At 44.4% G+C, this 21,300-nt stretch overlaps 1 protein-coding gene across 1 annotated transcript in view; it reads right to left on the bottom strand.

The window, feature by feature from the left end:
- Window positions 1-3,672: 3,672 nt before the first annotated feature.
- The window catches only part of DYRK4 (dual specificity tyrosine phosphorylation regulated kinase 4), a 34,979-nt gene continuing 17,351 nt past the window's right edge, over window positions 3,673-21,300 (bottom strand). The window contains exons 9-15 of the mRNA XM_059726210.1: window positions 19,803-19,941; window positions 18,245-18,326; window positions 15,364-15,536; window positions 13,361-13,421; window positions 12,370-12,499; window positions 9,526-9,707; window positions 3,673-8,982 (exon numbers count right to left, since the gene is read on the bottom strand). Of these exons, the coding sequence (XP_059582193.1) occupies window positions 8,825-8,982; window positions 9,526-9,707; window positions 12,370-12,499; window positions 13,361-13,421; window positions 15,364-15,536; window positions 18,245-18,326; window positions 19,803-19,941 (925 nt within the window). The 3' untranslated portion in view covers window positions 3,673-8,824. The remainder of the gene's footprint in view (window positions 8,983-9,525; window positions 9,708-12,369; window positions 12,500-13,360; window positions 13,422-15,363; window positions 15,537-18,244; window positions 18,327-19,802; window positions 19,942-21,300) is intronic.

Raw genomic sequence — 21,300 nt, 5'->3', positions numbered from 1 at the left:
CTACCATCTGCCCCGAGGTACACGGGCCAAACAAAATGTCTTTGTGTGCCATGCTCTGGCACCTGTGCCTACCCCTGGGCTAACGTAAAAAGGGTGCATAAAAACTGTATAAAGCAAGAACCAAGCACAGGGGGTGCATGGGAATGCAGATCTGTAATGATCAACAGTATCTCCATACCTTGCCTCTGAGTACATAAACTGAAAGGGCCATTTTTTCCCCAACATAAGCACATGCTGGCAGATCACCAAAGGTGTTTCACTAACATAAACACTGGATGGTCAAGGAAAGTGTGTGATGCTTGCACCTTTGGGACCAAAGGTCTTTTTTTTCACAACCTGTACATCTGTACTGATGGGGTTGAAATGCCCAGAATAATTCTGAGGGAAGCAAGCCACTTCTTTGAAGCTTTGGTTCATGAAGCCAGCCACTGGACAATAGGACAATGAGAAAGAAGGATTCAGTTACCATTTAAGCAGGTCCAGGATTACTGTCGAATGTGCTATCCTTGACTTAAAAGACTTACAATGTCTTGTGACTAGTCTAGGTCTCAGCGAGTCAGCTTCTCTTGTTGTTACTGCTGCATACTTTGTGTTGCATATTTGTGAAGCAAATGGGGGAAGCTTTGCTAGCAGGGAGGCAAGAGGAAGTATCTGCTGAACTTGAATTATTAGGTATAAGAGCTGTTACTAAAATCCGCCCGGGAGCTTTTCTACTGAGAGAGGCCTTCCGAGATCACTTTAGTGTTGTGTCTTGAAGTGCATGTTTATTGTATGTTGAGGTTTTTTTCTATTGAATATTTGTAAAAGACTGAATAATGGAATGTGCACTGTTACTGTAAAAGCATCTCAGGTGGAATAAGGGGATGCAAGATGTTACTGTAAGAGCATCAAAGATAACATTGTTATGTTACACACAATGACTGTGTTCTCAGCAGTCCTGTGCAGATGTGAAGCTTGGACTCTAACAACAGCACTACAACACGTTAAGCCTCTGAATTTAGATGTCTCAGAAGAATTCTACAGATCCCATATAACAGACATACAGACTAATAATTCTATTAAAGAAGCAGTAACTGGAATAATTGGATCTTATGAGCTTCTAATACTAGAAGTAAAAAGACAGAAGCTGAAATAGTTTGGCTGTGTGTCCAAAACACTGGACCTCACAAACATAGTACAGCAGTGAATGGTGAAAAGGAAAATGAAAAGAGGCTGTTCAGAGACAATGGGTGTGTATACACGTGTGCCTGACTGCACAATTGTTACTGTGCAGTCAATTAGTATTTACTTTAGTGCAAATCTGGTGGCTCATGGCTTGTTTCTGACTCTACTGCGCAGTAGCGTCAGCATCATGATTCATGCCCACCAATGCTACGTCACCATAGTGAAGAGTTACGTTGCTGTATCTCATCACTACAGTGACACAGCATCTCATGTAGACAAGCCCAATGTGATGCAAAAATATTACCACATGGACAGGAAAATCACAGGTGGAATGTGTCCAAGTTGCTAAAGCCATTTGGAAGTGGAGAGAGATTATGATGACTGTATCTCAAAATGGCATCCCTACAAGTGTGTTGGTCATGAGGTCAAGGAGGAAGGAAGCTACTGAGATATAGTCTTGATATATGCTATTTCACAGTAAATGAAACTTAGGCATTGTAATAAAGAGTACAATGAAATCATTCCATGCAAAGACAGACAGTAACTGCAGCCTGTGTGCAGAAAAACATGAAAAATACACTCAAAGCATTTGGTCAGTGTGAAAAAAAATTTTTTTTTTAATTAAGTGATTTCAGAACTATTGCATCATCGTTAAGGAAAGTGCAAGCTTTGCATGGAGCCTGTAATACCCAGGGTTTATGTATTTGGAGTCCGTGCCTAGCTTGTTTTCCACAGACATGGAAAGGAATAAATAAGAGTGTTAGTTCTACCAGCACTTTTCTGTAGGGCAGGGGCGCTCAACCTCTGGCTCATGGGCCAAATGTGTCCTGCAGAGCCATCACGTCTGGCCCATGGGACTCCCTATGGGGCTCCTCACAGGCCAGGAAATTTGGTGGTGGTGGGGAGTGGTGGCCACTAATATGGCTACCCTCCCCTTTGCCAAATTCCCAATTCCCAAGCCCTCTATGCCCAGTTGGGGCAAGACTACAACCCGTCCTTGGGTCAGGCCACCCCCACCTGCTTCTGGATTGGGGCCTGGCCATACCCCCTTCCCTCCCATTGGGACTTACTTGGCGCCTGGCCATGCTCTCCCTAACCCCCAAGGACAGGTCACACCTGCTTCTTTTTGGGCAGGGCCATGTCCCCTTCCCCCATAGGATTGGGTTGAGACTTGGCCAGGCCCCCTTCCCCCTCCACAGGGCCAGGTCAAGCTCCTTTCCCCTTCAGGGCTGCAGTGGGGCCAGCCTACCTTCCCCATCTGACTAGACGGTGCCCGTTCAGGTGCTGGATTGGGAATACCAGCTGGATATGGCCTGCAGATGGACTGGGCACTGCCAATCCAGTCTCCAGGCAAAAAGGTTGAGCACCACTGCTTTAGAGGGGTGTTAAATTGCTCCTCAAACAAAGCATTGCTATGTGAACCACAGGAAGGATTCTTATGGCATTTCTGCCCATACTAGTCTGCTAGATCTCCTAATTCTTTCTGTTGGCAGCCTCTGTGGAGTGAATACAACATGTCATCATCTGTGTGCTTCTTTGGTTTCCTGACCTGGCTCAGTCCTTTAGAAGGAGGGTTGTGGGATGAGGAGATTCAGGATATCTTTTCCCAATCTAGGCAGGTCTCTTCAGCTTTATACTTTATCTGTCAGCTTGAAAAGCCAAGCTAGCACAGTATTTTTAAAACAAAATGGAGTTCAGTGAGGAGCTGGACCTTCTGGTCACTGACCTCTGTTTAGCAGAGTTCAAAATTATAACTGGAGGAGTCACAGTTGCAAGAACACGCTTATAGTGGGATTGTGGATGGAGGGTTGTTGAGACAAGTAACACAGTGTCTACACTGGCTTTCCAGGTGGAAGGCTTATGACATCCAAGAGGTAGTGGTACCAAGCAGACTGAAGAGTTGGGTTTACCAGCTTACATGAAATATGTGTGTGGGCACATGCAAACCTATAGTGACAGATGTTAATTCATGTTAATAAAACTTTGTAGGGAAGACCAAATGTACAATCAAATGTCTAATTGTGCTGAAGCTTGGAGTGAAATTTCATAGAAGCTGGTGGACATAATTACTGCCCTTCATTCAGGAAACAGCATTAAGCTCCTTTATAAACCACAGGACCACATGCTAAGAAGTGGTCATGAATCTAACCTGCGTGGCAAAGGAGGTTGTGGGGTTGTGGGGGGGTCACTGGGAGGTATCACTGGGGGCTGAATGCAGAATGGGAGATGTGGTACTGTTTGGTGAGAGAAAGAGAAAACAGACAACACACAACAGAAGCAGAGAACAAAGCCTTACAGGCTGCCAGAGAAGCACTTATAGCCTGACTGTGAGCAGAAATCAAGAGAGAGAGAGCTTTTGGGGAGAGTGCTGGCTGGAAGAAAAAACAATCGTGACTCAGATCCCACAGTTGGTGTCGAGGGACAGCAGCAAAACAAACCATCTCTGTACTTATAAACCAAGTGGATTTGGTCTAGAGTCAATGAGCTACAATAAGCATGAAACCATAATAAATGGTTATGCCATTTATTAGAAATGCTTTACAAATCTAAACTTGTCCTTCAATGCTCTACATAGTAGATCTTAATCTGTGTTTCACCAAAGCTCAAAGTGAATTGATGTAGCTGCTCTTTGCATGTGTTTTGCTTCAGGACTCAAAATGTCCATATGTTATTTAATACATTATGGAGGTTGCATGATATTTCTGTTCTTCACAGTAGATAAAATAGATATAATAGAAAGCCATATTAGGGACACATCAATACAAATAATCTCCAACAAAGTGTAAATCAGGGCATAATAGCATTTTTGTTATACATAATGCTTAGCACTTTACACATTCAATGTTCTTGACAAACATTAAATTAGTTCTTACAATGTCCAAGTGATGTTCATACATGCATCACAGTATGAACATTTTTGAACGACTATCTAGCAGTTTATAGTTCCTGTCATGTTGCCATTGGAAATTATTGGAAATCTTCAGTTGCTCAGTCTGTACAGTCAGTTTCTTTGACTTCTCTGCAAAGCCAATTTGAAAGCGCTACCACCTTCTTGGCTCAAAGTAACAAAGGTTTGACATGAAGGACAACTGACAAAAGACTTCTCATATCCTGGCATCAGTTACTACCTATGACTTAGCATTAAAAGTGGTTCACATCCCTGTTCCATGACAGAGATCACTGTACTCTCAGCTCACAACTTTATTCTCTGCAAAATTTTTCTTGTATAAGAGAAAAACGAGAATAAAGTATGAAGTACAGAAAAAAGTAATTCTGAGAAGGCTTTTTTCCCAGATTCCTCACACTTTGTTCTTAGGTTTTTGATCTGCATTGTGTCAGGGGGGCAGTAACTAACCTCAGATTTCCTTCCAGGTAAGGACTGATGGATTTAACACTGGTGAAGTCTGCACCTAAAAGGACTTAAGGCACTGTTTTCTAGTTCAAGGCTGAACCTTGTTCTAGCACTGCTTGCCCCTGCTGACTCAGGGTACTAGATTCTTGTTATAGAAATCCTCCCAGTGTTGCACATTGCTCAGTAAGTAGACTTAGGCTGTAAACAGAAGTCTCATTTGACCCAGATTAAAACTGGAGAGTACAGACATCACTCTTGCAAGTTGCATTGCTGTTCTGTCACCAGTAAACAGCCAGCGAGAGCACACAGACTAAAAGGTTTGCCCCAGGAATAAACCTCAGTAACCTTGCAGATGTACAAGAGGCTGTTCCAGGAAAAAGTATTAGTGCATTTTATACAGCATACTTCAGAGAGCCTTAAAGCAGGATAATGGACATTTATGTGTTTATGATCCCAGGACAAAAGACTTTCTCCTGAGACAAGTGCGAAATCTGTTCATTCATACCCCAGTAGCCTGGCTACATATTTTTTTTCTTGAGGGGTGTAGGCAGAGTAGAGAGACATGATAGTAAACAGAGATTCCAAAGAGTTGCAATAAAAATTTTCTCAAAATTCAACATGGGTAACTAGTTTCAACACTAGATGGCAAGAGAGCTCTGAATGGGTATCTAAGCAACACTGTAAAGACAACATCCTGTAAAGCTCTGCTCCTTGATTGGGTCATTTATATTTACAATTTAGTATTTTAAGAATGTTACATTAATTACATAACACTCTAACTAGCAACTTTAAATAAATTACAAAAAACAACAAACAAACACAACCCCAAACAAACAAACAACCAACCAATTAAGACCAAGCAGAAATGGAAAACAAGAGATACAGGGATCAGAAACCCTGAGAGTGACCTGACATATGACTTTGTGCACGACATGTAAAAAAACCTCCTAGGGATGTTGTAGAATTTAGGATCTGCAAAAAGCTTTTGGTTCCTGAAATACCAGGTGCTACAGAAGAAGTACTGCTACTATTATTTATGGACAACAGTTTCTATAATGTGATTTCAGAGAGAAAGTAAAATATTAAAATGACAAGAATAATGTACATTTATTCCAACAGGGAAAAAAAGGCTGAATTAGGTCACTCAGTTATGCCTTCTGCTTATAGCAGTCTATCACTTGCTGTTTGCAGATGAAATGAGCAGAGCAGTGATCACAGGACTGGTCCTGATTTCAGAGACACCTTTCTTTGCACAAAGAGCAGGATGGCTACAAGTGCAGTGAAGGTACTTGAAGAGAAGATCTATCTGTCTAGGCCAGTGATTCTCCATCAGGGTGCCATGACACCCTGAGGTGCTGTGATATCCCTTTAAGGGTGCTGTGGAGTGCCACTCCATATTAGCATGGTTAGGTATGTAAGGACATCAGCTTCCATGGTACAGAACTAATATGGTGACTGGGAAATAGATTGTTTAAAGCAGGCATATCAAATGTGTTTCGGTTCTGAGCAAGATCTGGACAATGGGGCTCCATGTGGGCTGCATCCAAATCGTGAGAAGCCTTGCAGGGTGGATCCAAACCCACCTGTACCAGTGGGGTGAACAGCATTAGGAAGCTGTGGGGGTTAAGACAGCTGTCACTTGCCCCACCATGGCCAAAATACATCCCCACTGGGGCTCTGCACCTCAGATTTTGGCTGCAGGCCCTACTCCTGAGTTCTGGCTGCTGAGTTTTCTTCTCTCCATCTCTAACTGACCTTCATAACTTGCTGAACCTTGCTCTTAACACACACATTTTAAAGACGCATTGCTAATATGAATATTTGGTTCCTTTTCCTGCTTAATAGGCATCAATAATGGCAGTTATTCTGTGCTATGTTGTTTGTTTGTTTCTTGCCCACTATTTTCACCTGCAAACAGCCTTTGTATGTCTATGACCTGCAACACTATTTGACCACTCTCAGCAACTTCATTCAGTCCCCTGGAAGGGTGAAACTCCTTCCTCTCTGCAGAACACCGAAGTTTCAATGTAACACTGAAAAACAGACTATCACCCTGATGTGATGACCCATTTCTTGTAGAAGGCTTACCCTGTCCTACTGCCTGTCTGAGGTCAACGTTATGTTTGCACTGCATGTCTTGGAAGACCCAGGCTTCTGAAGTCACTGTTATGGGTCATTTGTATATGCCATAGGACAACTCACCTGGTCTGGGGCCTCTGTAGACTCATGGATACAGTGTCTGCTCTATTCTGTAAAACAGCTTTGTGACACCACTGGTATGATCATTCCTGTGTCCAGCACTACTTTTTTGCTTGCCTGTGAGAGGCTGCTGGTATGGTAAATAATAGCACACTGTAACAGGTATCCACTCTGGGCCGACCTTAACGTGTCCCGCGCACCTGTTCCTGGGGCAACCACCCGCCTACTCGCCTGCCATGCCTTGTTGATAATCGATTAATAGGTATTAATTAGCGGGAGGCTGCCCTTGTACTGCCCCGCTGCCAGGGGGCACTACCTGCGGCTCCGTTTCCTCCCCTACACCGCAGTCCACACCTTGCCAATGGAATCGCCGTTGTCTCAATTCTATCACTGTTTGGCCCCTTCCTGTTCCCCCTGGGCCATCCCTCTCGGTGCCCACACTTGGGCTTCCCAATAATGCTGCCCCCTATCTGGGGCTCACGGTGCCCACGCTTGGGCTCCTCAATAATACTGCCCCCTTTCTGGGGCTCCCCATGCCTACACTTGGGCTCCTCAATAATGCTGCCCCCTATCTGGGGCTCCCCGTGCCCACACTTGGGGTTCCTAATAATGCTGCCCCCTTTCTGGGGCTCACCGTGCCCACACTTGGGCTTCCTAATAATGCTCCTCTCTGGGGCTGGGGTCTATGTACCCCGTACGCTGCGCCCCTACTGGCGCTGGGGTCCCCACGCTACTGTGGGTCCCCTATGAGGCCTCCTCCAACCCCTAATAGCCTCACCCAAACCACCGGTGTAACAAACAACAAAACACAAGCCCCTGGGCTGTAACATAAATTAAAGCCGCCTGGCTAAAACAATAGTCTGGCCTACCAGGGAACACTCCTTCCCTCAGCAGTGTCAAAACGCTGCTCCTGTAGTCAGGCCTCACCCTTCTTCCCTGAGAGAGTTCCTTCCCCTTGGGCTGCTGGCAGGGAACTGCCTCTGGCCTCCTGTCTCTGCTTTATATAGGAGCCAGGCCCTGCCCCTTTCAGTCAGCTGACCTCCTGGTTGCCCCAGCAACCCACAGCTGGGCTCCTTAGTCACTGCTAGGGCTCCCTCCCTAGCAGTTTCCCCTCTTCAGGAGCAGGGCACCACAGTGCTCTGTGACACGCACAAAGGCCTTCATTTGGCTTAGATCCACTGTGAGATCATCAATATGGTAACAATACAGCAGGATCTATGGATTGCAATTAGGGGTGAGAGTTTTACTGTGCTGGTTGTTCTACACACACGTGGTAAAACATTGGTCCTTTGTCCAAAGTGCTTACTGTCTAGATCTAAGTTAATGACTGTGATTGGCAGTCATACAGATCTGATTCTGTAGCGAATTAAGTCAAATTCCTGTTGCAGGTTAATTCACTAGAATGCTGACCCTATCTCATTCACCATTTTGGTTTCATATCAAAGGGTCTCTGCAGAAGGGCACGCAGAGCACCAGAGCTAAACATTCTTCTCTGCTGTTGCTGTGTACAAATTCCTGATCTGCACCTCACTATAAAATTTAATCTGAGTTTCTAATTCTGTTAAGGTACTATCAGTGACTCCTCTCTGACTCATCCCTCGCAGACAGGGAGACAGTATGGATCTGATTTCTCTTCTGACCTTTTATATACACTAATGTCAATTCACTAACACATCGTTCAGTTACTCCTGATTGATTAACTGAGACGTAAAAAAAAAGTAAGATTCAGATTCTGTGATTTAAATGAACATTTTAGGATTTAGCCACAGGAAGTTAAAGAATTCTTGAATGCAGGTGTCCAGTGTCATATCAAGAATAAGTCACTATCCATTGCTATAGTTGCCTTCTTATTAAAAATACTGCTGCTGGTTGTGAAAAATCTGTAATCACAACAAGAATATTGGTAAAGGGAAAGGATGTTTTCCACATGCATTCTGTTTTGGTTACCTGGGCTATTCTATATTAAAATGTGCATTAAAAATGTCTACAAATGTATCTACCCATCTGTGGACAGTTATAACTTAAAATACAGTTGTAACTGAGTACAGTGTTAAGTAGTTCAAACATACCATGTATGGAAACTGGACCAGTCACTGTTTATGCTGAACATTACTTAATCGGCGGCAAAACCACAGCATTTTTCTGAAGAACTGTTTCACTGTCGTGTTCTGCCTGGTCTCTCTTGACAGTTTTTTCTGCTGGGTTTTCTGCTTCTTTCTCTGGAATAATTTGTTCATTTGTGTTCCGCTCTTGGTTTTCTATTGTGTCTGAGGGAGATATGATGGGAGTTAGTCTTGCATTTGCAGAAGCAGACTTTCCTGTCAGTTAATAGTTCACTTTGCCAAGAGGGTCATGAAAGTTGTTTTCTTCTGGGAAAATTACAATAAAATTATAGTATGATACTGCAGTTAAATATGTAAGTTCTGTAAACCTTCAATGAATCAATCAGTTATTTCTCCAGGATTTCAGAAAAACCATCAACCCAAAAGCAGTTTTTATGCACTTAAAATGGAAATGCATTGTGACAGGATTGGTGTCTGAGACAAAGGCTGTTTTTAAGTGAACCTATGAAACTTTTTATTATTTACTCTGCTGGCTACAAATAAACCTTAGGACCTTTTATTTCTACAGAAGCAAGAGGTGCAAGTGGGTGTGGGTATGGCCAACCCTAGAGATCGGTTTGTTTTACTTCAGCCACTAGTTTTACCAGAGCCATTGTCTGAACATTAAAGAATAGAGAAATTATGATGACCATGATGAATATTATTAAGTATATACAGAAAGAAGTTAAAATATTAAGAAAACTGTACCTTCTTGTCCAGTTAGTGCATATGTATGTACATTCTCTTTTTTCTTCTCTGGGGTTAGAAAGGAGCTGTCACTTACTCCCCTTGTAGTCTGGGGTTTTGGTCTGGGTTTCTGTGTTTTTGGTTTCTGGATCCACTCATGCTGCATTGCTTCGTCTGGAGTCATGCGTTGTGCAGGTTCCCACCTTACATATTAGTGTCAAATAATTAGGTAACAGTAATTGTTATTCTTTTTATAACAGTATGAAAATCCTGCCATGAGGGCACTTTTCACAGTCAAAACAAGAGGAAATCTGTGTGATTGTAGTCACATTGCCATTTATTTCACTCTTTTGCTTCCTTTCAACTTGCCTGAGTTACTGTGCAGTGACAAAGGGCCCATTTTTTTCACAAATATGCACATGAACCTTCTAGTATTAACCAGGAGGAGGTTTATTGTCTATTTATATCTGAGATGCTTAAAATCTTAAGAATGTTGATCTTCATTTTCAGAAGTGGTGTGGTAACTGAGGTGCTGACAATCAGACAGACACCTCTGGCCACTGATGCCACTGCAGCAGCCACCAGGAGACCTGTTCGGTTTCCCCAGCTTCCAGCAGCTCCTTGTCATGTCCGTGCTGCCGCACCTCCTCTAAGCAGCAGGTGGGAAGCTGCAGCTGGGTGGGACCATGGGCCTGGGGCTGGCAGGAGTAAAGAGCCTGGGCCCTACATCCAGTGGGGTGGCAGGAGTATGGAGCTTAGGTGATCAAGGTGTGCGTGTGTGGGGTTTGTGGGGTAAGGAACATGGGGACCCCCCACATACATGACCCCATGGCACACAGCCCCCACTGCTGGCAACAGAAGCAGGCTGCAGGCCCTTGGGATGCTCACAGCTCATGCAGGTGCAGCCACCTGGTGGCACGGGGCTCCCTGCAGCTCATGTGCTGCTCCCAGGGCTTGTAGGCCACCAGGGGGAAACCCCACTTAGCCATACTCCCTGCCACCACATGCAGCTTCTGGGACTCCACTGGAAGTGGTGGGGAGACCTGGACCTTCCTCCCAGTGGAGCCCCAGGAGCTGCACATGGTGGTAGGGAGTTGGGAAGGCATTCAGCTCCATTATTTATGGCTTCCCCCCCAGGTGACATGCAAGTCCAAGAAGCTGCATGTGGGCCCTGCACAACAGAGGTGGGCAGGCCTGGCTCCTCTCCTTGCCACCACGTACAGCTCCTGAAACTGGTTGGAGCCACGCATCACTGGGCAGCTGTGCCTGCGCAGGCCATAAACACCCCAAAGGCTCGTTGCTTGCTGCTGCTACCACCAGTGGCAGGGATTGTGCACCAGTCCACTTCAACATTATTCTTTTAATATTTAATTTGTTTAGAAAACCAGAAATAAACAAGTATTTACAGTGCACAGAAATATTAACAAGAGCTGCTTCTTGTGAAAAGGAGAGAGAAAGATTTTTTTCTTTAAACACATCACACTCCAAAACAATGCAGCTGCAAAGACAGCTGCAGGAAAAGCAGCCTTCAAGCAGTCTAGTAAAAAGCTGGTGAGTACTAATCAGATACTAAGTTTATACAGAGCTTAGTTAGTGAAAATGCTGTGGGTTTTGATTCTTTTGTCATTTACACAAATATAAAGCAGGAGTAATTCCACAGTGCCCAGTTTACACCTAAGAGGGAGCACGATCTGGTTAATTGTCCACAGTGCCTTTACAAAATTCTAACTATACTCAAGGTAGTTATTTTGACAGGTAAGTAAAATAATACTATTTTATGTATTAACAGGTGAATGCATTTTGTGCCCAGCTCATAAAGTTTCAGAACACTTTGTTTTTAAAGAAGAATGATGATTTGTACATTGCAGTGCTTTCTCTATTGGCTTTTTCCATAACACAGCATGGAAACCATAGGCCAGAAGGGCACATCGATGTCCAGTACAGTGCCTATTGTAGTAAATGGAAAGGCTATCATGCACTGCCCTGAGAGGGTTTTTTAATAGAAACAGAAAATTTCTGATCTTGGGTGGTGCACAGGGTGATTTCCTGTTGCCAACACCCAAGAAGTTACCTACATGAAATTTATTTTCTAACAGGTAATCACTAGGTCTTTATCAAATGAATAAGGATGTCTTTCACGGTTCACCTGATGGAATGGGAAACAAAAGATATGAATTTTATTCCTGAATCTGCACAGACTTCCTGTGTGGGGTTAATTTGCTCCCACCTTGCTATCACTCCTGCCATTGCTGCTGCTACCGGGGTCTTTGGGCTTCCCCTCCATTATCCAATTTCTGCTTTCTGCCCCTGCCCTAGGGTTCCTGTGCAGGAGGGTAGGGGTGTGGCACAGCATAGTGTGGCATGGCATGGTGCAATAAATGGGTCCTTGTGTGGTAGGGGTCACCAGTAGAGTTACCAGTGGTGCAGCAGGGGGTTTGCACAGGGTGTAGCTGAGGGAGGCCTGCAGGTTCAGCCCTTGGCTACTCTAAAGTTGGACAGCTCTGACCTAGATCTTTCTATGTACCAGTTTCCCCTTGCTAAACAATAGGAATAATTATACTTTCCTGGCTAAGGTCATAAACTTTTGTAAGGAAATCAAGTTCCACAAGGATAATCCCATAAAAATTAGGACCCTTCCTTTTCTGTGTCCTTGTGACAAGGTATTTAGTAGAGTTTGCAGATTTCATTGGAATCTGATAGGCAGCGCCATAAGCACTTCTGCTATGGCCTTGAACTTGTGACCTGACACTTATGCATCTTAGTACCTGCGCCACCCGAGCCCCCGATATTAGGATTAAAATACTAAAAAAGAAAGGCATAAGAAAACAAAACACAGACATAAAAGCAATAGTAAAACTAACTTACCTTAGGCATCTTTTCAGAAAATCCAGGAAAATGCCATCGTGGGTTTTCAACACTGTACTTAGATCCTTAGAATCTGGATATCTCTTTTTCCCCCTGCTGTTAGTGATAGTTCTAGGAAAACCTCTGGAGTCTTTAAAAATAAAATATGGCTTTTCAGTCCTGTGATGAGTCCTGCACACAACCCTCTGAGAAGAATGGAAGTTTTTTTTTATATAACACCCATCCCACTAGCACAAAGTTTCCCCTGTTGGGTGGATGGCTCGTCTTGCAGAACCATTTCAAATTACACAGGTTAAATGCTGCAGTGTTATTGATGGAGTTGTGTGATATTCAAGTCAAATTATAATAATTTCTAGTCAGGTGCACATAGGATCCATTTGTTCCTGAGTGCCACTCTACACCTTTCATGCTCAGAACAATGAAAAAAATGTGTTTTTTTTTTAAATGGGAAAATGAATACACAGATTTCCCAGACCCCCTCCCATCATCTTTGCCTTGAGATGTCCTTAACGAATTGACAGCACATGACCAGGTTTTCCTATAGACCTTGTATTACATAAATGTTCCTCAAAGCAGTGGTCAGGTAAGTTAGAAGAATCTGAGGTTCCTTTAATTCAGGGCTGCCCGACTGGGGGCCTACAGGAATTAATTGCAGCCTCTGGGCTTCCCCTCCCTCCTCTAGCTTCCATTTCCAGCTGCCACTGCAGGGGGTGGGCAAGGGTGGCGCAGTGTAGCACAGCCCACAGCGCTGGGGGATCCCATGGCTGGGGATGATGAGGCCGGTGCACATGTGATGCAGCATGTGGCTAGCGTGCTCATGCTGGTACAGCCTGTCTGGTGCACAGGTACAGCCCACAGTGCAGCCAGCTGCTTAGAAGTTGGACAGGCTGTGTTCTAACTCCCATTCTCCATATAAGCATAAAAGGCAACAGCAGACTTCACTAGCACTGTCAGCAAAACACAAGAAAATAAGACAATCATAGGTATTTACCAAAGAATGTTCGCCTTCTTGATGCAGTCTGAACAAAATCAGCTGGTGGAAGACCCAGTACCTTTAAGACACAACATTAAGAGAAGGGGTAAGTCACTGTTTCATGAGCCGTGGCTGGGGAGGTGCTGTTCCTGCTCCAGTTTAAAAGGCAGCCCCCACTGGGGCAAGTCACAGTAACATGTCTACTCAATTTACAATGCTCTTTCCCAGTCCTGAGGCTTACACTCAGGGGGCACATCTACATGAGACACTATGTCTACGGTGACGTAGAACTGGTGGGCACAAACCATGATGCTGCTGCCACTGCTCAGTAGCGATGAGCTACCGCGCAGTAGGGTTGGAAACAACCTGCGCGGCACCAGGACTGCGTGTGCAGTACTGGCAGTTACTTCTGCTAAAGCAAGTAGTAAATGACTGTGCAGTAACAACCGTGCAGTTGAGTGCACATGTAGACACGCCAAGGGACTCTCAGGAATATTATTCCTGCTGACTGCAGATGCGATCAGAGGCGGGAGACACAAGCTGTCCCTGGGAAAACTATGAACATATTAATTAGGAATTGTATGGACTGGGGCCTTGAAATGGTTTAGAAATCAGAGATGTAGACACTGTCTAGTACCAGGCAACAGCATGACTTGTTCTTATTTGTCAGCCAATCTAGATGACTAACTGCAGCACATTGGGCATGTGTACAAGTTCATTAATATGCCATAATTATTAGGGCTGTGCAAAACAGCAGTGTTCTGCTTTGACTTCTGTTTCACGGAACAGTGTTTCGTTTCGAGTTTCATTTTGTTTTGAAAGCACTGTTCCATTTCGTTTCATTGAAACAGTTTCACTGTTTTGATGCTGTTTCGATGTTTCACCCATAGGCTATAATGGAAAAGCACAAAACAGCCTATAACTTCCCCACCAGTCTCAGTTCCTCAGGGCTGTAGGCCATTGGGAGATGAGCCTGGTGACGGGAGGCACTTCCTTCTACCAGGCTCAGTTCCCCAGCACGGCAAGCCAATGGGAGCTGAGCCCAGTGGTGGGAGGTGCTACCCCCCCTCAGTTCCCCAGCACTGGGGACTGGAGCAGAGGCAGATTGCCTCCCGGCCAGGTTTGCAGGGCCAGGAGCGGGGCCCCCTTGCCTGTGCTTCAATCGCCCAGGGCTGGACAGTGGCAGGAGACCTCAGTGCCATGGGTCCTGGCCCATTGGAGGGGCTTGACACAGGCTCCTGGGCCAGGCGAGACCATGGGTGGCTGCAGAGGCTGCTGTTCAACCATTAGCCCTGCTGGCCTGGCCACCAGCCTGGTCCCTGCTTTGCCCAAACTTCCCAGCCCTCTGCTGGGGGGAGACACCTTCACACTGGAGCTGGGAGGAGACGGTTCCAGAGCAGGGTGAAAGAAGGCAGAGGAGCGACCCCCGATCTGCTGGCGGAGAGGAGCAGAGAGACCGCTGAGGGTTGCGTGCTCCCCCCCTCCCCTGCTGGGAGCTGAACCCAGTGGCAGGAGGTGCTTCCCCACTCTGGGCTCAGCTCCCAGCAGCTTACAGTGCTGGGTAACTGAGCCCAGTAGGGGGAAGCACCCATCACCACTGGGCTCACCTCCGAGCAACTGGCAGCTCTGGGGAACTAAGCCTGGTGGGGAGAAGTGGAGCAGAGCACCGGGCTCAGCTCCCAGCGTCTCGTAGCCCTGTGGAACACTATTCACCATGGGGAACCATTCTAGCACCTGAAGAGGAGCAGTGACTTCCCAAATCATCCTGTCTGCTTCAAGAGGTCCCCTAGATGTGCTAAGTGCTTCTCTCATAGCCAGCCCACCTCCAAAAATCTCCCAGAGTCACTTTTCTTTTTGTTGTTGAGAGTGTGGTTTAGCAAATGAAGAGCTAACATTTGATTCTGAAGCTCATTTCAATGAGCTCCTGGGGCAGGAATTCTTCAAAGAAGCCATGAAAATACAATTTCAGCTCAGTGTTTTATATATACATACATATACACAAAAGAAATTTTGGCAGCTACCTCCATGATACAGGCCAGTTGCTCAACTTCATTCTCTCCAGGAAAGAGGGGATAGCCAGAGTAAAGTTCAGCCATGATGCAACCCAGACTCCACATGTCAATAGCCATGGCATAGGGATGACCAAGAATTACTTCAGGTGAACGATAAAATCTGCTCTGAACATATGTGTACACTACATTTAAAAAGAAAGTTGGATATAGGGGTTACCAAGGGAATGTATTTATATCACAGAATTGTAGATGTTAGAGAAGGGGAATGCACATGAGGTTCCTGAATCCCTCTTGCAACTGCCAGAAGAGAATTACTCTACAGCACGTTCTTAACACTTTGCCCAGTGCCACTGTAGACTGCAGAAGTGAAATGTTTCGTATTACAGGTTTCCCTCGCTTTATGCTATACATGCATTCCTGGCAAATGGTGCATAACTTGAATTCGCATAAAAGGAACCCACTTTACAATGTAATGAACAGGTATATGTTCCAAGACCTCAACTATACTGAACCCAGACCCATTTCTATCACTTTTACAAGACAATTTTGATGCTCACCAACAGCAGACAGTTCACACAAGCACAGGGCACTATCATAATGGGGATGGCAACTATAGAAACGTGCTGCAGACAATGAGTGAGGAGCACAGATCCACCCAGGAGACTATATTTTGGCATGTATCATTCCCACAATGCACCGTCCAAAGCAGCTAACTGTGGGCTTTCACAACACCGATCTCATAAGAGTGAATTTACCTTGCATATAACAAATTTTTGGTAAAAAAAGGGTCACTGCATAAGAGCAAATTTGCATATACAGAACCTGCATAAAGCAAGGGAAACCTGTACTTCTTCTGGAAACTATGCCATAGTACAACAGATTTCACTGGTAGGAAAATTCTCCTAACAGGCGAATTTAGCCTAAAATATCTGTTGTCCATTTCCTTACTTGCATTTATACTACTCTTTCAAGTCTGAACAATTCTCCTCCTGTCTTTGGTAAGACTTCTTTATGGCCACACCCTCGCAGTGGGATCTGCTAACACTGAGCCATCTACCTCCACAGAGATCCACTGGGTGAAATTTTATTCTCAACTGATATCAATGCCAATACTCCCACTGATAACAGTGGGGTCAGGATTTCATCACTGTCCTAATTTGGATTCTGTGATTGCACAGGAGGCGCCACCAAGTGATTTCAGTCCAGAACTGGAACCACAGTGAACAAACTCACACTTTTAGTTCATATTCAACCAAACCACATACAATTGCAGTACAATAGCCCTGTTAATTTTTCCTCCTACAATCCTGCCAGCCTGTTGATCCTTTTATTTGTTTTTTCTTGTTTTAATATCTTCTGGTTCAACACCTTTGTGGGAGAGAGATGCTCTGAAAAAGAAGCAGTATTTTGGGTGTAGCTTTACCAGACCTCCATAAAGAGGGATTAACAAATGACTTTACACATAAACTCCTCAGCCCCCACCCCAGAGCAGGGGCTGGGAGCTCCCTGCATGGGGAGAGTTCCCTACCCAGCCTGGAACTGGCTTGGACTTGCCCCTACCTGGGACAGTTCCCAGCCAGCCCTGGGCAGTCCCCACCCTTTTGGGCAGTCCCCAGCCAGCCCTGGGCTGCACGTGCAGACTTCATCGCACAGCCTGGGGCTGACCAGGAACTGTCCAGGTTAGGGGCAGGTCCCAGCCCCATGCCCTGATCAAGTGATTGAGGTGCTGGGCTTGGAAAGAGCTGCAGGGGAGGGGAAGATCAGCTCCCTGCTCCAATTCACCCGTGGGGCAGCTAGCAGGGAGCCCCCAGCTGAGTGGGGAATCTCCACCCAGCTGGGGTCTTGCGGCTAGTTGCCCCACCGGCAGATGGGGCAGGGGGCTGGGACCTCCCCCTCCTCTGCAGCTCTTTCCAAGTCCCCTGCCTCCAATTGGGGAGCCAAGGCCAGGAGCTCCCTGCTGCTGGGGCAGGGGAACATTGTCCTCACCTGGGCTCCAGTGATGGAGCCCACCCTGGCAGCAGGCAGCTCCCAGGGGCACAGAGAAATGTCTCAGCCCCTGCCAGGAGACCGCTGTCTCCTGGCTTCATGCACCCTGCCAGCCCCTGAGCTGGCACCCAGGGGGAGCCTAGAGCTCTCCCTAGCTGCTGCAGGGGGGCAGTGCAGGGCTAGAGAGGGCGGGAGCAGACTGCTGCCAGGAGCTGCAAATCTGCTCCTACATCCACACTCATGTAGACACCTGCCCAGGGTAGGTTTACTCTAGAGTAATTTACTCTAAAGTAAACCCACCGCACAGTATTTGCATGTGTAGACATGCTCAGCATGTCTATTAATGTTATGAATAATTTGCTATCAGTTCAGTCATATAGCACATTTTATGGTTTAATTCCTTTTATAGGTTTTGTTTAAATTTTTTAATATTCTGTTAAAACTTGAAAACATAGTAAAAGAAATACTTAACATGGAAGGATAATCTCCATTCCTCCTAGCTAAGTTAACCATGTTGGACCTAAAGTATGTAAACTCTGTTTTAACTGTTCTATAAGAAGGAAAGCTAGGGTCTGAACCTTCAATGCCTACTCAAGTGAGTAAATTTTGTTGAAGTCAGCTGGACTATTCACATAGACTCATTACATTGCAGTTTCTATATTATCGTCAATGGAAAAGGAAGTACATCAGGCTCAGCACAGAGATGGAAGATGCCCTGGGGTGCCTGCTTATCTCTCTGCTACCATTACTGCTAATCCAATCACTGGCTTACTAGTTCAGTTGATGAAGGTAATGGGCATGTGTCACTATTAGTTCAATAGAATAAACACTTTTTCCCCCCAAATTATTTAGAAATTAAGAAATCTAATTCAGAAAATTACATCAATTTGACTTTTCTGCAAACCTCTTTGGTGTTCATAGCAGCTTGATCCAAAGTCAATAACTTTAACTGAACCTTGGCCTTTGTGGTATAGCAATATGTTCTCCTAAAGAAGAGAAATCATAGAGAAAAAAGGGTGTAATCCCCCACTAGTTTAGTAATGTACCATATGTTGAAATTATATTTACTTCTGTAATATTTAGTAGAAACGGTTATCATTGTGCTTTGCCTGTTCATATGCTTCACTGACAGTAGAGGGCAGTTATGTATAATTTTTTGAAAGAAGTCAAATGAGACAAATGGAAAAAGAGGATCTAAGCACCTGCCAGCCAGTGTTCATGCTGCACTGAGCAGCACATGCTAAACAGCCAAACATGCTGTCACTTATATAATGAGAACCAAAGTACACCCAAACAACATGCTCTGCTAACCTGCTCACATCCATCCAACAAATACCTGAAGGATGGCTCCTAGTGAGGATACATAGCCAGTAATGGTCTCCTCCCTTCCATACTTTCCTCCCCACTGCACCCAGTGTTGGATTTCATTCTCATTAGATAGTGTAGCCCAAAACTTTTCCTTGAATTTGGTTTTGATCATTCATTGTTTTCCACTCATTGGGAGAGAGTTGACTACATTCCCTAATTAGTTTTATACTGATGATGCTTTTAACTCTGAAGGGGCAGAGCCATTCCCAAATGAATACCAACTGGTGATCAATTAGTTTCCTGGGTAATTTCTACAACCATTAGGAAGCCGTGTGCCTGAGAGGACGGAAGGTCTGTTGCTGTTGGAAGACAAGACCAGAGCTCTTGCTGCTCTGGATCCAGCTGCCCTTACTTCTATCTTGGCAGGGATGAAGACCTCCCTCCTCCATTTTGAGAAGGCATCTATGTTTCCTTGTGAAGCTTCTTTGCAGTTACTCCTTCCTCTCACACTGCCCTGATGCTGGATCTCCCCTTTTCATGGTATGTGGAAGTTGATTGCAATAATAACTTTTGAGGACCAGGATTACCCAGCATAGGAACAGCTTTTCACTCCAGCTTGTGTTAGGAATACAGGATACAGGGGATGCTTAAGAGTAACAGATGGCAATGCTAGATAATAGGCATTCTTCTCATAAAATCTAAAGTGACCACAGAATTAGGATAAAATTCCCTTCCCAGGTCAGCAGAACAGACCCACATTAATATATTCCTCTCCTGAATATGTGACTATTTGGACTTACAAGTCAAGGTGCATTGTGTAGCTAAATATAGCAAAATATCACCCAGGGTAATTTTATTGGTCACAATGAAAGCAACACAAGTAGCTCATTCTTCATTTCACTGATAGTTCTGAAGAATCAAGTCAAGTCGATTTAACTTCAAAATATTTTGGAATATTCAGCCAACCCCTTCAAAACTGGGTTGGAATCTCCCAAGTAGCATAAATAATGAAGTACTCATTGCACTGGGGACCAAATGACCCCCATAATCTGATGGTTTCTAAATATTCTTTCAAGATCATTTTCATTAATAAGTAATAAAATGCACCTCACTTGCACTGTGCAAGCAACCCATAACAAGATGACCATACTTACAGGTTTGAGGTCACAGTGGATAATTTTTTCCTGGTAAAGTATTTGTAAACATTTCAGTACACACTGAGTGAATCGTCGAATCAAAGACAAACTAAAACCTTGGAAATTATTCTTTTTGATCAGCTCATATAAATTTATCCTGTGGAGAGCAACAGAAAAAAAGAGATCAGGGCACTGAATGTTTAAGATATGAAAAGATTACAGTCTATTAAAAAAGCTTAAATTTTTCTTATACAAGGGAAGGAAATCAGACAGAATAAAACAAAAGATGTATTCCTTTTGGGGAGCAGAGTTCTTCCTCTTATGTGCCTAGCCACCTGGGCTGGGGATACAGTCATTACTCTGCCCTTACCCAACTTGCTTTCAGACAGCTGGTGCAATGGAAGTACTAGCAAGGCACTGCAATTACATTTCCTCATGAATTACATTCAACCACCTGGACAGGGTAACAAGACTTCGGACACATCTACACGAGACATGTTAATGCGCATTAGCCTAATTTAATGCACATTATGGGCATGTGTCTACATGTACACACCCTTAATGCACATTAAAATGGCAAAATTAGGCTAATCGTGCCTAAATTTGATACCTGCAAATGCAGGTATCAGATTTAGGTGTGATTAGTTAAAGCACATGAACACACATGTAGACGCCACCCAACATCTGGTTAGTGCCAGTTCGGCCCAGCCTGTCAAAAATCACTTAATGCACATTAGCTTAATGTGCATTAAATTTAGTCATGCTTAAATGCACATGTAGATGTGCTCTTTGTGTAGGGAAGCTCTTTCTACTTCCTCCTTGTCATATCCACACAAAGGATGGACACTCTGCTCTCTAGAAAACAAAGGTAACAGGATAAGGCACCTTCATTCTGTGGGAAAAGAAATTCATGGATCAAGCAATTTGTGTTAGTAATATTTAAAACAATTAGGCCCATACATTTCATGTTACAAAGACTCCAGCTCTTTCAGAAATGAATGGACATGCTAAAACCCTAGTAAAGGTTTTCCTACCCATTTCCCATACTGAATTTTTGAGACCTCAGGCATTTGCCTTTACTGGACCCAAGAGGCCTCTGCTTATACCACATTAGTCAACATGTGCAGTACAGCACACCCACTTATTGTAGCCAGTGTGAGCTGGACATGACAGAGAGGTCTGAGTTAGAGATCAAACCTCTTAATAACCTGCTGACTCATCCAGATGACAAACATGCTAGAAAGAATGAGAAGAACAGCCTGAAAAATCCATTTAGGATTCAGGAAGAGATTTTTTTTTTAAACAGAAAAAAATAACAACCATTTGGACTTCCATGTGATATTCTGGTTACAAGTATGATGAATAAAACTGATTTCCTTAAACTCCCTCCCATAACATCCATTTACAGAATGGGAGCTATTTGCAGAAAGAAACAACAATAGCTGCATTTTTAACTTCTGACACATGGAATCTTTAAAAATAGATGAAATCATGGAAAGCTCACATTCCTGGTACA

This window comes from Alligator mississippiensis, chromosome 4 (assembly GCF_030867095.1).
Source record: "Alligator mississippiensis isolate rAllMis1 chromosome 4, rAllMis1, whole genome shotgun sequence".
Classification (NCBI taxonomy): Eukaryota; Metazoa; Chordata; order Crocodylia; family Alligatoridae; genus Alligator; species Alligator mississippiensis.
This window is presented reverse-complemented; position numbering and strand designations above follow the sequence as displayed.